The sequence below is a fragment of the Dufourea novaeangliae genome, unplaced genomic scaffold (assembly GCF_001272555.1).
Source record: "Dufourea novaeangliae isolate 0120121106 unplaced genomic scaffold, ASM127255v1 scaffold92, whole genome shotgun sequence".
NCBI classification, from domain to species: Eukaryota; Metazoa; Arthropoda; class Insecta; order Hymenoptera; family Halictidae; genus Dufourea; species Dufourea novaeangliae.
In genome coordinates this window covers 283,715-300,570 of record NW_015373967.1, presented here as the reverse complement: position 1 = coordinate 300,570, position 16,856 = coordinate 283,715, and the positions used below count along the sequence as shown (strand labels likewise).

Genomic DNA, 16,856 nt, shown 5'->3' with positions numbered 1-16,856 from the left:
AACCTTTCGTACGTTTCGAATTTCCATCTAGCAAAACATCTGCAACATCTTTGTTGGAAATTCAACGTGGTGTATAGTGCAGTAGCAAAGTTGTTAACCGTATAGTCTGTACATTACTGTACATACCTAGTCTCCTCGAATATATTTATCAGATCAAACAGTATGTATGTTGGATGTTGATTATCGCGTGCGTGAATCATCGGCATCGTTCGAAAGTTTTCGATTGTTTGCGCCACATTTATCGGTACGGGTCAAACATCGTGGCTGGAAACAATGCCGCTCGGCGGGCAAATAAATAATTGGTCGAAGGACCCCGTGAGTAGGTCCGCCGTGCAAATTGACGAAGAATGAAGCTGGTTACACACAGCTCGCTGATTAACCGCGTGCACGCGGTCGGTGCGCCCGTATGCCGCCGAATGCGCTCTCCAAACGACCGCCAGCTTGTACTTTGAAATAGTTTGGTCATTTCATGATAATCGTCGTCCCCGTGTATACATATATGTCCACGGAGATTTTCTCATGCGGGCCCATTTTACCGATTTAAAGCAACCCATGGCAAAAAGGGCGCGCGGCACCTTTTATTAGGATACAATCCCTGTTACGTGGTCTTTTCTTCCATCGTCGGCGATCCATTGTGCATCGATTAGGACGATCCGGGCTCCTATGAGATTCAAACGGAACGTGAATCACCTTATTCTCGGCGTTTCATCGCTAACAACGCGATTCTTATGTATGTGAACATATAGGGCTGTAAACGTACCTGCGTTAAGATTTTTACCTCAGATAATTACTAAGATCATCGTCTCCTGCAAATCCAAAATCTTCACATATGTTCCGTGGGGTTCGTAGGTATTTCTTGTTTGATGTTTGAATGCTCAAGAGGTAAGGGTTCTGCTCAATACTGTGTCCTCGTGGTAGATCTCCTTCGAGAAAGGTGTCGTTAGCACTGTAGAAACACAATTATACACGTTTTCGTGGATCGTCAACATCCATATCGCAACGGTTTAAGCGGGAATGAGCATGGTATCGGGAACGCAGCCTCTCGTAACGTACGAAAAGTCACACGTGCACAGGTGTTTTCAGAGATCACGTGTGCCACATATGCCTGTGGTAATGATATCGCTACTCGAGCCCATCAAGAATGCACGTATACTTATTCGTGTCGTTTTATATCGAATCAACCGAATGTCACACGAATCGTATTATATTCGAGGTTTTACAGATTAAACGATTCGATCGAAATCGTACGAAATTTAGCTGTCCTCGAACTGCCGTCGAGGAGAAGGCGTTAAATGTAAATTTTTAAGCGCGACGATACGACCCTCGGGGACGAGATTTAATTCGACTCCGAGGGAAAATTTAGTGAATTTTCCGTGGATTTCCAGGGAAAATTCATGATTGAACGAGGGAACGGCCCCGGCCCGAGTAATTTAGAAGAGTTTATTAAATTGGGTAGAATGCTGTGCGTAGGCCCACGCCGGATACTCGGAGAATGAATCTCATCCAACGAGAGGAAGTTCGAATTAACTCGAGCCACTGCCAAGGGGGTACGGCAGAACCCCATATACGTTATAAGCTCTTGTCCCATTTATTCTTTGCACATTTGTGCGTCACGTACACGGGAACCGTCGACGGAACAACGTTTCAACGGAGATTCATCGTTTGCGTTTCTTTCTAAAATCATATTCCTTAACGAATGGTTAATGTTGAAATATTCATTGTAAAAGAATCAGATGAAAATCCTAAATGTCGTCGTGGAAGGAAAAGAAGGAGCGATTGATGAAATTTTACGCTATAATAAGGTTCAAAAGTGCAGAATGTAGTAGAGAATTAAGACTTATTAGAATCATTTGACCCTGCTTCTTATAGCGTACTAAGGACTTTGATGAGTTTATTTTATCCGGGATAGGTAGGTGGGGAGCGCGATGAAAAGGAGACAAAAGACCGTGTCACCGAATCAATGGAGAAGGAAAGACGGTAGAGCACGTCGTACATCGTGTCACTTGTGTATCGGGCACAGTTCTGTAGTAGTAGTATTCGATCTGCGTGGGCGATCGCACGAAACAAATAAAAAGATAGAGAAATAATTCCTGGATAAGATCTTCTTTTGCCATCATATTTATTTACGGAATGTACAGCGTTTCTTGTGAAACATTCTCACATATGAAATATAGAAGAATATAGACACTATTGTATGTACATATAATAACATTTACATATATAACTAATAATATAGAATACTATTTAATACGACACAAAGGCTGTACAGTGTTGTCACATAACAACGGTCTCTCACGATTAGTCCTTAACATCGTCGTTTATCCTCTCTCGCAAATAATATCAACGACACTTGGCTCCATTAAGACCGGTTCCAAACATCTGTGTACTGCACTTCCGAGTATTTCATCCAGCAAGAAGTGCACGACGCTTGAAAAAAAAAAGAAAAAGATAATTTCCTCTCCATGTGAAATGATCGTTTGTCCGCGAAAGCGGATGTTACTTACTTTTCGTCCGAAACGAATCTCCATAAGTACAGCTGCAAATAATGGGTATCGACCTGAATCTGCTGCAGCCCGTATTTGCTGAATGTTCGTAATCTGACGCATTCCAGGAATGTCTATAAATACAAGGAGGAATCGTTATCAATAGCATCGGATGAATTCTCGGTAGCATAGAACGCACGAATCGTCCGTATTGCGTAGTATTGCAGCATACGCAACGCGAGAGAACAAGGTATCCTCGCGACGCAAAGTGGATAATGGCCGTGCTATTTTATCATTGTAACTGGCCGACAGCACCTGTCTTTATTACGGTACTCTGTCTGCCAGAAGTATATCACCTTTAAACTTATTTTGATAATCCCAGTGAGTATAGAGGCCTTGTTGAATTGAACCGATGAGAAAATTTCAATTCGCTCAGAGAACAATTTATGAATATTGGTCACCAATGAGGAGTCCATGTGACTGGGCGTATACGACGACCAACTGGATCTGTAATGATGTCTCGACACGCTCACGCTGGAAAACAAGTCGAATACTTAATAAAGATTACAAATTGTTCATTTCCGCGGTTTTCGTACCTATGGGTTTTTCTGCTGCTGTCGCTGCTTCTGTCGATTTGACCTTCCGAATCGTCAAACAAAGCGGCAACTTGAGAATCGATCACCGTCACGTCTTCCACTACTCTTTTCATTACGGCTCTTACGGTTCTTGGCTCGATTGTGTGCAACCAATCTCTCGTCTCTACCGATTTTCTTAACAGTTGTGACACTGCTAAGCCCTGAATACGGACGTAATGATTTAATAAATTCTGAGCCACTTCTTGGAACCTCTCACATATCTCAGAGTCAGTTGTAACAATGTTCCCAGACGATGCATAGTAATCGATATTGAATAGGTCGTCGGTTGTCGAGAGCTGTAATTAAAATGTACAATATAATTTCATGAATTTATAATCTTTACTGTCCATCTATTCATTCTGTTTTACCAAATATTTTACGTTGTTCTCTTTATATTCGATACACATTTTACTCAATAGAAGCAACAGAGTAGGCGGAAACTTTGGATCATCGGATCTAGTATAGAACCCACTAGCTGTCGCCGTTAAATGATGTAGAAACCCTACCACTAGTCCTTCTCTAACTTCATCTACACAGAAGTATTGGAAAAACTGTGTTCTTGAACTGAATGACAAATCCGATTGTAGGAAGACCTAAAAATAGATTTCATTCGAACCAATTGATTGTAAACTATTGGAAAATTATTAAGGAATATTAATAACGAAAGGCAGACCAATAAATCTTGTAGGACTCCTTTAACTTTTTCTATGGTGGGCATAATAAGTAAGGCTTGAAGTTCTGCTAAGCTACTATCGCCATCCTGAGACATTTTAGTTGCCAATATTTGTCTTACTTTACCAAGTGCTTCACTCAAATGTTGTTTTAAATTGTCCAAGTGATTATTAAGCAACTACATTTAATACCTTCCAAAGTCTGTTTCTTTGCATAACATATTCATAGCTTGTAGTCTTCTGTGAAATTTGTCTAGGGCTCTAACTAGAACTACTGTATCAGCTACATTTTCGACTCTTTTACCAATTAGGTCAAAGTATTTTTTCATGTTTTTCATAATAAAATTATTCAAACGCGTAATGGCTTTTGTATCAAAGTCATCAGAAAACTCATTCTCTTCTGATGGCAGTCTATTCACAAAGAGATCATTGTAAGACGCAACAATTAGGCATAGGTCACTAAGAAATCCAGAACTGGCCATATCAACAAATTCTATAATATCATTTTCACACAAGTCTTTTAGAATACTTAATTGTTCTGTCAGCCTCTCATCCGCATGTCTTAAAAATTCAGCACACAAAGAGTCTGCTGGTTCTTTTAGTTGTAGCAAAAGGTCAACATTTTCAGCTAAAGATTTAGTTGATGCATCCCTTTTGTGAAATTGATTTCTGAGTCTTGATTTGAGTTCCTCTAAAATATCTTCACAGTCCTTTTGTATTCCTTGGAAGGAAGGCATATTGCCATATTGATTTAATACACGCTGTGCATGAATATAATCTTGTACTGCCTGAAAAAATCAAGAGTTGCACAGACCTATTAAAATTATTTTCTGATGTAGAACAGAACAAGAATAAACCTGTGCATAATTTTCTTCGTTCATTCTATCTTTCAGATTGCCAGGCAACTTGAAGAGGAATTGTAACTTCTTCAAGAGGGCATGAACTGAAGACAATTTGGCAATTTGATGTCTGGTGCCTTGCAGTGTGGATGAAATTTGTTCTGAAAAGGATGTAATGCTATTCATATTTTTTGCCAGTAAGTCCATACTATCTTCCATTTCTTTAAAATCAGTTTTCATCTGTGCATGAAAAAAGTATATTAGGTACATTGAACAGTTAAATATAACAACCCTATTTGGATCATTTACCTTTCTAATAGTATCTGTGGCAGATATAAATTTATTATAATTTTCATATACCAATGTTTGCATGTCTGAATGCAATGTTTGAGTATTTTTTATAATTTCTGCTTCATGATCCATGATTTGTTTCAATGTACATTCCTATCAAAGTGTACAAAATTATAATCAGTATCATGGAACTTGTATAAAACACAATCATATGAAAGTAGTGAGCTTACTTTTAATAATTTCTGGAAGTACATATCAGGATTAAAATGCTGTCCATTAATGTCGTATGGATTATTAGAATTCTCTGCCATTCTGTGAATTTTTTGCTATTGCAACTGATTACAACTGGGGCACTTTGACAGTAGGCTGCTCCTAAGAATAACGAACGTTAGGTTAGCTAATGAATTGCCAACCTATTTATATATGTATGTATAGGGTTCTGTGTCATGAAAGGTTAGGTAAAAGACGCTGTATCAAGTAACATAACCTCTTAAAAATAGCGAAGAAAGCGCAACAAGTACAATAAAGGGTCAAGAAAGTGACCTTGCAGTATTTACTTTTCAAGCAAATGTGTTTTAACTGGAACTTTGTATTTTGGTCTTTTTGAAGAATGGTATGTTTCATGAAAAGGCCTAAAATTCATTGTACAGAGAGGATTGAAAAGAATGAAGGGGTCATGTATCGTATCGTTGAATTTTCTTGCATAAATATTTTGAAATCGCATTGTGCACAAAAAGACTATGAAAACATAATTTAAAGGTAAATTGGTATGATAACTTTCACAATCACAACAGTCAGGAAAGTTCTCTGACTCGGAGATAACCTCCATCGTTAAATGTGTCAAGATGAGATTATTCATTTGATGAAAACACAGAAGTGTATATAAATACTGAGAAAAATGCCACACCCGTGTGTCGTGTGCGGCCGTTCACGTATGAATCCCAATAATAGGGAAGAAGAGTACATGTTCTTTGGGTTTCCTGTTAACGATGAAACTCGGTGCAGAAAGTGGTTAGAGTTTTGTTGCCGCGAAGATTTGTACAAACTCACGAAGAAACAGTTGCTCCAACGAATGGTTTGTTCCAAACACTTCGAGCAGAAGGATTTTCTCAATGAATATTTCGACAGATTGAATAGTACAGCTGTACCTTCGACTTACGATCCGAAGCAAAGTTTATACAACATAACGTGTGTACTGTGCCGTCGTTCCCGTCGAGATCCACCCGATTTGGATTATGATGGTGCAACCTTCCATCATTTTCCTGGTGAGGAATTTCGATGCTTGAAATGGCTTGATTTTGTTGGCGTAGACTCGTACTATAGATTGACCAGGAAAGAGATTTTATTTTGTTACATTTGCTCTAAACATTTTGACCCCTCCCAGTTCATGCCTGGTTACAAGAGCAGATTAGTGGACAATGCTGTTCCTAATATTCGTAATCCTGATCAGTTGGATGGATCTGAACAATGTATCATGGAATCTATATCTGAGCCAAAGTCATATAATTCTTCAGAGAAACCAAAAAAACTAGATCCTCTACCACCAGCTGTTTTAGAGAGTCAAGCATGTGCTGCTTGTAGTAGATCAAGATCTGATCCTAGAAATAAATTGGAAAGGTATAAGTTTCACCCTTTTCCTGCTTATGAGATTGGAAGGTGTTTAAGGTGGTGTCAATTTCTGGGCAGAGAGGATCTATTGAAAATGTCTCCAAATCAAATACGTAAATTGGTACTCTGTTCTAAACACTTTCAGACAGGACAGAGTTTTCATAAAGTAGGACCATGTGATGCAGTACCAACTATAAAGGATGTATCGCAGTTAGAATCTGTCGGTTCCACAGAACAAATTGAAGATGAACAAGATAATACCATAGATGAATCTAGTAGTCCCAATACAACTAAAGGGACTAAGAAACAAGGTTTTTCAAGACCTTTAGTATCTAGTAAAAAGCCAAAGGTAGATAATAAGCCTACTCCTCTTGCGAAGAAACGTGGAAAATCTAAAAGGCCAACACTTATCAACATTCCAAGGCCTGATCCTAATAACATTGAAAATCGTATGACAAGAAAATTGCCACTTCCACCTAACTCTAATTGGAAAATTCAGTTTACAGATCAGTTACAGCCAATTGCAATAGCAAACAATGTTACATCAAATGTTACAAATAGTGGTGTACAAGGGAATATAAAAAAAGTAATCTTGCCATTTACTGGTGACATTTCAAATTTAGGTGCTCCTATTCCAGTGCACAGTTTATCCAGCATCCCTCCAGGTTTATTAATTAAAATAAATCTTCCTGAGCAAGAGCAACAGAAATCAGTAAAAGTTAACAAAAGACAGACTAGGTCGAAAAGCACTCATACTTCTACTACCTCCAATGAAATTGATACAAGTCAAGAAGTCTGGTTGACAAATGGAGAAACAACAGTTACCCTGCCTGTCATGAAACAGACTAAGGAGGATACAGATAGGAATTTAGTTGAGTTTTTGTCAATCTCACCAGAGGAAACGGAAGTTAAATTGATTCCTGAAGCATTAGAGGTCCACGAAGAAGTTGTTTTACCACACTCATTGGAAGTGTTAGATGAAGAAGCAGCTAATGTAAACGAAGATCAGTTTTATGAGGACTTTGAAGAAGTAGAATGTTTGTCCCAGAAGGAAGAGAAACCAGTGCGGCGCAAAAAAGTTTCCGGGACAATGCGTAGAACAATTTTTCCTATTAGAAGTGAAGTTAGTTATTTTTTGCGCAAACTTGCACCTTATATGCATAGACTTCCTAGAAAAGGTAGAGCTCAGGTAAAACTTGCAATTGTCAATATGGTGATTGATCGGTTGTAAGTTTATTTAAGTGTAAATCAATAATAGTATTTTTAAGGGTCTATAGTTGAAGGCAAACATTTTAAATATATGCATGTGCATACATATTTCTTGTATATTAAAAATAACCAAGTATATAATCTTTAAGTACTTGTAGTTAAGAAATATTATTTTTATTATATATTTATAAAAGAATGGTGATAGGTATGATAATAATACTAGATTAAAGAACAGATTTTGTAGAGTACAAACGACATTTATAGTTATAATAATTCTTTAACGATTTTTATGTCATTTGTTTTACATAATTCTTGAGGTGTATATTTTTAAAGTTAAGAGGTATTGCACTGTTGCCAGAATTTATGAAGACTTCACAATTTGTGTTGAAAATTGAAAATCATAATTAATGTTATATTTGACGTTTTTAGTGGGAAAGATATCATTATAGTATGTACATTTACATGAACACAATTATATTCATATGTGTGTACATATGTGTATGTATATACACATACACCACACACAGAGAATAGATTGGAACAGAGAATACTTATGTTGCAAAGAAAATGTGTAAAAAGGTTTATTGTATAATAAGACTTTGTGAAGAAATGAAATACAAGATAAACATAATTTGTTTAAAAGTATATTTTGTGTCAATTTGAATATTCTTTTTAAATGTAAAACATTCAGTATTTATTTAATATATTTCAAATTTTTAAAACAGGTATCATGATTATTTACCACAATTTCCAAGATACTTTTGTTGATTTTAAGGAGATTACATCTAGGGATGCAGGTATCCATATTTTGTCAATATTGCGCGCATTAATATTTAACTTTTCTTGGGAATATTCGAGTACAGGTATTGAGATGTCTTCATCTACTTTCATATGATTGTTTATCCATAAAACTTTTGCCGAAGCAATTGGTTCTACGAGAATTTAATCGTGTGAAAATATTTCTTTTCGTTGCGTAATATAACGCGTGTGGTTGTACTTTTGTTTACCGATGTTAATTTTTGGTAATAAGTGATGCCTTGTGCCAATGCTGTAAAACGTAAACTTATCAATCTCGTCTTGGTATTCTACACATTTGCACAATATGCCAAGTGGGTGTTCCATACAATTATTAGATGTGGAATACATAATTTATCTCTCATGTGCTACAATAATTTTTGTGTTTTGGCATGAAATTGATATGTAAGTACTGAAGTTAAAAACGTCTGAATTGAGTAATGTATGTATATAATTTGTAACTATAATAATGCATGTAGCATTCTTTATGTTACATTTATTGCAATGTGGTATACATTTTTGTATTCGATCACTGTAATTTAAGTGATAGGTATAAATAGAAGCATGGCCAATAACAATCAAAATCATAGTTTATATATAATACATATTAGTACAAGATTTTGCAATTATAATTAAATTAAGCACAATGTGTTTCAATGTAATGCAAACAAGAAGCCAGCTTCTCTTAATTCGTGACATTATTTGTAGTCCAAATACAACAGTATGCTATAATAGACTGCAAATAGGTCATAAAAGCAGGATACAAAAATTGTACAGAAACCAATTAAACTGTTTAGTTTCTTCTTATAATACTACATGTTGTTTTGGATTGTTTAATACAAACGCATTCCTCGAACATTTTTCAGGAATATCAAAATACGAGGCATTTATTCACTGAACTTGTATTTCGTGTATATGTGTCCTTAGTAATCAAAGCGGAGTTAATACGGGGAGTCAATACTTATACGTATAAGTATGTACATATATTGCAGCTAACTACGTAGACTTTGTAGTCTCATTTTCATTTCTTCAAGCTCTTTATCATCTGCTTCTTCTACTTCTTCTTCTGCAGACGTAGATGCTACTACTGATCCTGGAGTTTCTGTAACAACTGCAGGTGCTTTACCTAACTGACCTGCAGTGACCTCCCATAAAATCTGTAACAGGTATCAATTGATTTTTTAGGATATTGGTTCGGAAACCACCACTGGTTATAACTAATGTAATTAGCAAATTACTTTGTCTACTTCCTCGTCTGCTTCATCTTCCACTTCTTCAGAATCTTCAATGGAATCCATTGTCTCATCTAACATTTCTTCTATGATACCAGCTTTCATCATTTCTTTGGACAATTCTCTCATTGTAGCAGCTACTTTGGGTACCCTAACTAATGACTGCATCGCTTGCATTACTTCTGTGGATTTTGATACCGAACCTGCAACTCTGATTGTTGCAAGTTGATTTTTCATTTGTAAGGATACAGAATTCAGATGAGCTTTCGAGGTACAGATCTTGTTGCAGGCTTTGCGTGCACGTATTATCTCTTTGGCAAGAATTTTACATACATCCTTGTCACCTTTCTTTGCTGCCTCTTTCAGACAACGTTTCACTTTCTCTTCTTCACGTTGGATTGCTGTGTGAAAACGTTATTATTAATTTCATAGAGTGCTCTGTTATCATTCTGTATATATTTAGTATCTTACCTCTAATCTGTCTATCCAGTAGACAGCCCTCCTTCCTTAATTTATGTGTCCATTCTTGAACCTGAAATAGGATTCCGTATAAGCATGGAACAGTTATTAGAATTCATTTCGTATCTAACCATTTCCTTTGGGTGTTTGTCCTGGGATTTCCCGAATAAGCCCATTTTATTCTGCTATATTGACAGAAACGTCAACAGGAATACGAGCGTTCGAGCGAGCCCCGCTTCTGTCAAACATAACCAAACTATCTAAATACATATATACACATTGATTCAAGTGGCGAACCATTCAAGGTAACCATTGTGGTTACGTCATTGCCAAATGAATCACCGACCTTCTTACGCGATAAAGAATATCTAGGTACGATTAAAAAATTGATGACAATCTACGGATTGTAAAGAAAGGTTCGACAATATGATAAGAAACTGCTGATATTTTCATGTTTAAGGTTTCCAAGTAGAAGAGCTGTTGTTTAAACGTGTTTCACGAGTCGGGTGATAAAGTAGGCGCAAGGAGTATACATACATATACATATTGCATATCATCTATTTAATATTTATTTATTTTATCTTTAGATTACATAAAATGAACGGTATTCAAGTGATTAAACACAGTGGGATATAAAAGTATTAAAATACGAAATACAGATGTGTCTTGAAGTAGCTAGAGTCGTTAAATATTATAAAAAATTAAAAAAAGACTTTATGACTTATTAGTTGTGCTCAGAATCATGTCTCTCAACCAGTAAAGGACATCCGTCACCATTTCCACACGTTTGTTCACGGTCTCGTCGATGTTACGCTCGTATCGGTATCGATCAGTGCCTCTGTGCCTCTGTCTTTGGTACTTGTAATTAATTTCATCCCTGTCCTCGTACGAGTCATCATCGTTCGCCTGTCGTCCCATCACGGTCTCGGATTCACCGTTTTCCGAAACCGCGTGCACGGATAACAAATTGCGAAGGAGATTCGCGTCAGCGTTATCCTCTCCGTTTCGAAAAATTTTCCCCCGATTTTTCGTCTGCTCATCAATCTTCTCCGCAGCGTCGAAATTCCACGGAGCTTGCACTTTCTCCAAGTTCAGAGACAGATTGTATCTTCTCGCGAAACTTTCCACGGGCATTGAGAAAATCTGTATGCTGTCGTCAGCTGAATCGTGTACCGTTCGTTCGTTCGCGGAAATTGATTTCGACGAGGATTCGCGTTTGGTGATTCTCTTTCTTTTCGTTGTCTCGATCGTTTTGTCGGTATGTATTGTCACTGGCTGTTTTCTCACGGCTCGAACAACGTTGCCCTCCACAGGCACGCAACAAGGGCATTCCTTGTTCAATAGATGTTCGCAGACTTTTCGGGAGATCGACAACGCGTACGAACCGTCCTTCAATTTACGGATCTCCAATGGTAGTTTGACACCGTCACCAACGTAAAACAGCTCCGAATTCCGAAGATTCTGCATATCGTCCGTGTGATTATTCTTCTTCACGGAAATTTTCCCCAAGTACGCGTAGTCCTGTTCCGGCGAAGCGTCTTCCTCGAAAGATTCTGTGCTCGGCGTAACACTCCATACTACCGCTCCTACCATCCCCTCCGTATTTTCGTCTTTATTTCCCGGGGAAAGCATTGCCGAAGGGATACCTTTCATAAGGGTGTAATCCTCTTTTCTTGGAGTCGGAAATTCATCTTGATCTCTTGAAGCAACAATGTCGGACGGATTTTCAGCAGCTATCGATTTGTGCTTTGGTTCTTCCAACTGTTCTCGATTTAATCTCGCTGAGTCAATATTTTTCCCAGCTTCGGACTCGTCGTTTTGTTTCGGAATTTGCCCGGTAATTGGATCCGTTTCTGTCATCGAATATATGGTAGCCTTTGTGGACGATAATTCTAAGTATTCCGTCAGCCCGGGATTCTTTGTCGTCTCGACGAAATCACACGAGGACTTCGTGGTAGTGGAAACGATGTCTTCGAGAGTTTCTGCCGGAAGTAACTCGGGCGCGATCGACGTCTCTGGCAAACTTTCTTCTCCTTTTTCTTTCGAATCTCCCAAGAACACGTCTTCCTCGATTTCTTTCTTGTCGGAGTTGGAATCATTCTGCATTGTGCTGTCCGTGTTCCACGCATCAGGTAACTGTTGTCCGACATTCTCACCTGTGTTCAAACTCGACGCGACGGGCGTGTCTCTGTGACCATAGGAGCATGTCACCTTTTCTCGAGAGAGATCATCCACCGTTATCGATGTCGAAGTAGATGACTCATTGATACCTGCCTCGTTCCTGGCGATCTCCAAAATTTTTGTCACGTCGATGTCCGAAATATTGTCCGATTCCGTCCCATCTGTGTTTTCCGTCGTAGAGTCGTCAAGATCTTCCATTTCCATTAGGTTCAGCTCGTTGTCCAGAGTGTTTTGGATAACTGATTCGTCGAATGGCTCGTTGGTCGAATTCGCCGGTTTAAACGTACTTCGAACACTTTGGACGATCATACTTTGAACAGCTGGTTGCTTGGCGGCTTGTAAACCGACCGCTGGATCACGCAGAAGGTTCTTAATGTTCGTTCGTAATCTTTGAAAGTCTGTCGGACCAGGTTCTTCGTCGTTCGTGGACGGTTCCAGCGTAACCAGATTCGTAATCCATTTCCCGTTACGGAATTGACGTTCCTCGACGGTGTTCGGTGGAAGTTCCGTCTCGGAGACGGGCGCAGCTGCCATCATGTTCCTCAAGTTGTTCCTAATCACGTTCGTCGGCCATTCGCCGTCCAAGTTCGTTCTTGGCACACCAGTTAGCTTCCCTACGAGATTCTTTACCCTGTCCACGATCGTGCGCTCTATCTGTGGCACAGACATAATGCCCCTCAAGTTCGGTACGTCTACGATCTCACGCAGTAAATCATTCCCGGTGGAGTCGACCGTTTCACGGGCCGTGTTCCCGTCCATTTCAGCCGAGTCGCCCGTCGCGAAGTTATTAATTACGGTCTTAATCGACTTCTGGAGCAGCGAGTTGTCGCAGAAGGGCAACGTTTGCCCGGCTGGATCCTTTATCGGAGAACCGGGCTCATTTTTTCTTGGATTCCAGGCCGCGACCTCTTCATTGTTCCTATTTACCAAATCGTTATTCGTCGCGTAATCGTCCTCCGTAGCAGGAGAGAGTATTGTCTCGTCCATTGAAGAATCGTCGGCTCGATCATCTTCATTGTCCACCTCTTCGTTCGTATCGTACATTTTTTCTCCAACTTTGTCGGAATCGAACTCGTTTTGTTCGTAATCGTCCTTCAATGGAACGGCATTGTCTACCGTTTCCGACGATTCGGTCGCCGGATAATCTTCCGCGAAGAATTCTTCGTTCGATGGGTTGCCATAATTGGTATTCTTCGTTGCAACGTTTTCATCTGTGGGCGTTAACCCTTTGACGATCAACGTGCTTGTTTTCTCTAGAGAAGATGAACGTACGGGTTCGAGATTATTCATGTTATCCTCTATAGCGTCGCATACACCCCTGTCTAAATCTTCGATCGGGAGCTTCTCTTGTTTCCAAGACGGATTGCTCTCTCCTACCGCAACGTCCTCTTCGTCCCGACCTGGATCGATCGGATCATCGTTCATCGACGATTGGAATTCAGAACCATCGTTTCTCGTCTTTACTAGCTCCGTGTTCATTGCGCCCTCGATAGGGTCCATCGACGTTTTCGTGGAATCGTACAGTACAGTTTGCAAGTTAGCCTCGTAATTTCGATCTCCTGTCTGGTTGGTATTCGTGGTCCCGTCGTTGTTTGTCGTAGAATTATCGAAACTGGTGAGTACACTGTGATCCGTGTATCCAGTCGTGTCGTCCTCCTCGCTGTAACCCTTCGACGTGGAATATCCACTGGTGACTTGTTTGATCTTAGAATAATTCAACTCCTCACTTCCTGTGGTTTTGTATTCGTTCTCCAACCTCGTTGGCGGTATGACGTTCTCCGATGTTGGATCGCCAGCCATTTCCACAAGATCATTTTCTTCGTTGGGACTTTGTAACGGACCATTGGACAATTCTTCGTTTTTTATCGGTTCCGTCTGATTGTCTTCGACAGTTGTGGGTTCAGAAGGTTCCAAATGTACCGACTGCAAATTGTAATCGAGATCATTCCCTTCAGGTGCCTTATTCCCAACATTTTTGTTACGGCCCGTGGCTTTGTTCCCCGTGGACGTTTTCGTTGACGTTGCATCAATTTTCTGCCCGGGAGATTGCATATGTTTCGTGCCGACGGTTGCAGGACACGGTCGTTGCCCAACAGTTTGTTTATTTTTATGAAAACCTCGATCCCGATAGCCAGACGCGGATTGCCCAACGTTCGAGTCGTAATCACTGCGGACAGGATTAAACGGAATACTGATTTTCGTCGGGCTAGCCCCCTGATTCGGTGCCATCGCGAGGTTCGGATCGATATGATAAATATAGGGCACATACGGCACCCCTCCGATACCACCTCGTTGTAAAATCGGATTCATTTTTCGGGACAGAACGGGGGGCATTCTCTCCCGTAAAAATTGTTGATGGGGCTGTTGGTTCGGGTAGATCGGCTCCAGACGTAGTCTGCTCCCATCGGGTAGCATCTGCTTATTATCATCCTTTCTGTCCGGCTTCTTGTTCTTCCTTCCGCCCAACCATTGTTGCCTCGAGCCGGGCCGTTGTATCGTGTCTTTCCTCGAAAGTGGATTATTTTTCTCTCTGCAATAACAAACGTACTTGTCATCGTCAATTACGCTGGTCTTTTGTAACGGGTATTTTCGAACCGTCGCCCCGACGTTTTCCTCGTTCCTCAACTTGAGTTTTTCGCGAATCGCCTTTATAATGGCCACATTGCGATCCTCTCCGTCTCCCGTTTCCGTTCCTTGCACCGTTGAATCGTGTTTTAACGCCGCGTTAGGGTTTTTCAATGATAGTAGATGTACACGGGATCTCGGGATCCCGGTGTAGTCGTTATTCTTCTTCTCTTTGGCTGTATTCACCCTGGAGAGCAACCTTTCGCCCCGAATCGGGCTTTTGCAACGCTTCGTTTTTTGCCCTTTCATAGCTGCGCATTCCGAGTCCTCGCTTCTCCGTGTTCTTTTCTCCTCGTCCGTTGGCATTAGTATCAGAAGGCTTCTCTTGACACTGGTTTTCTCGTCTGGTTTCGATTCGTGGATCAATGGGATGTCCCGCGGTACCGTTTCGAGTCTGCGAAAGTAGAATACATAATTCTGTACGTATAAAATTTAACGGGGAGAATCATCAAAAGAGATTAGAGATTATGATATTTTTGTCCATAGATTTGTGGTCACGAATTTCGAACTTTTCGTGGAATTGTTAAGAAGTTCGTTGGTGAAATTATTTGTTATTCCTTTGGAGGGCATTTTCTGGGGAGTGTTAGAGTGTGTATCATCGGACAGGTATAAACAACACCCCAATCGGGTAACCTAACCCAATGGCGGTGTCGAGTATACTGTCCTTTGTACCTAATGGTAACGTTCGTGAATCCGGCATTTCGAAAAGTGCCGCAGAACACGCAACACGGATTACAGTTCGGTCCTGATTTCCTCCCGAAGGGCTGAATTATATTTTCGATCACGATTTCGCAAGTGTACAGTTCGTGTTTAAGTAGTTTTCGCGTATTATATCGTATTTACACGTTTCCAATTACCTTCTGTTTCTGTTAGTCGCGCGATTCGATTAGTTACGCGGTTAAAGGGTCAGTGAGTGAAACGCGTGCTGTATTCTCGACCGTGTGAAAAGTGCGCAAGTAGAAATTGTACCATTTTCTCACGATCAACGGATTACCAAGTAAATGGTGTTTAATACTTCGTGTATTTTAAGCTTATCTTAACTAAATGCATATACTCGTAGTTTTATGCACAGTCCCCTTATAAAGAAGAAAAAAAGTGCAACTAACAGTGTATTGTGGGCTGCAGTAGGGGTAAAAGGAGTGGAAATTGCTGTCAATGCAGAAATGGAGGTACTTAAATATGACGCGAATGGGTTACTGGTGTAGCCAAAAAAAAAATGGCCATTTTCGTTAAAAATAACGGTACAGTTTCATTGTCAGTTGGCCCTCTTAGATTTTTCGCCACGCGAATCTCAGGTTCCGTAAGTGATACGGGAAATTATATTTCCTCATGAATTTGAAATCTTTTTTTTTTCCTCGTTTCGCCGACAACCCACCTCGTTGAAATGTAATTCAAGCGGGCGCGCTGACGCGAACAGTTGCGCCATATAGCCGTCCGTTCCGCCACGAACCTCTAACATACTTTTCGTGTCTGCAATCCAGCGGACTGGCCCGTAATCCGAAAATCGTCCTGAAGGGAAGCTCGTTTGAAAAATTGAAAGAATGTTCCGATGTACTCGAGAGGAAGCTAGATAAATGGCACGGGATAAGGTGAATTTATGGGCGAAGCGGTGGACCGTGCGCGCCTGATATATACCTATATGTATGTTCATCTAGGAAATTTGTTGAATTATCTTTCTTGTAAATATAATACGATACTCGTGTCCGTGGAGGTGTGGTGAGAGCCCACTTATAGCTCGTTAGTAACCTGTACAACGATCTACTTCGGAATAGCAATTAGAATAAAGTCTCGAATTCAAGAACGCTGATCTGCATGGTCCCACTCTCTT

At 40.0% G+C, this 16,856-nt stretch overlaps 3 protein-coding genes across 3 annotated transcripts; 1 reads left to right on the top strand and 2 right to left on the bottom strand.

Annotated features, from left to right (window-relative positions):
• Positions 1 to 2,204: 2,204 nt before the first annotated feature.
• Positions 2,205 to 5,230, bottom strand: LOC107186769 (vacuolar protein sorting-associated protein 51 homolog). Its single transcript, XM_015574703.1, is given in 9 exon segments — positions 2,205 to 2,427; positions 2,505 to 2,617; positions 2,840 to 3,017; positions 3,080 to 3,414; positions 3,487 to 3,711; positions 3,792 to 4,577; positions 4,647 to 4,868; positions 4,938 to 5,072; positions 5,150 to 5,230. Coding segments are annotated over 9 exon segments (2,184 nt in total). The 3' UTR covers positions 2,205 to 2,318.
• A 534-nt stretch (positions 5,231 to 5,764) lies between these two features.
• Positions 5,765 to 7,806, top strand: LOC107186766. Its single transcript, XM_015574701.1, has one exon. The coding sequence runs from the start codon at positions 5,818 to 5,820 to the stop codon at positions 7,756 to 7,758; it is 1,941 nt and encodes a 646-aa protein (XP_015430187.1). The 5' UTR covers positions 5,765 to 5,817; the 3' UTR covers positions 7,759 to 7,806.
• A 1,297-nt stretch (positions 7,807 to 9,103) lies between these two features.
• On the bottom strand, positions 9,104 to 10,495 carry LOC107186768 (charged multivesicular body protein 3). Its single transcript, XM_015574702.1, has 4 exons — positions 10,354 to 10,495; positions 10,235 to 10,295; positions 9,770 to 10,164; positions 9,104 to 9,688 (listed from the first exon to the last, which is right to left on the bottom strand). The coding sequence occupies exons 1-4, from the start codon at positions 10,396 to 10,398 to the stop codon at positions 9,524 to 9,526; spliced, it is 666 nt and encodes a 221-aa protein (XP_015430188.1). The 5' UTR covers positions 10,399 to 10,495; the 3' UTR covers positions 9,104 to 9,523.
• Positions 10,496 to 16,856: the final 6,361 nt, after the last annotated feature.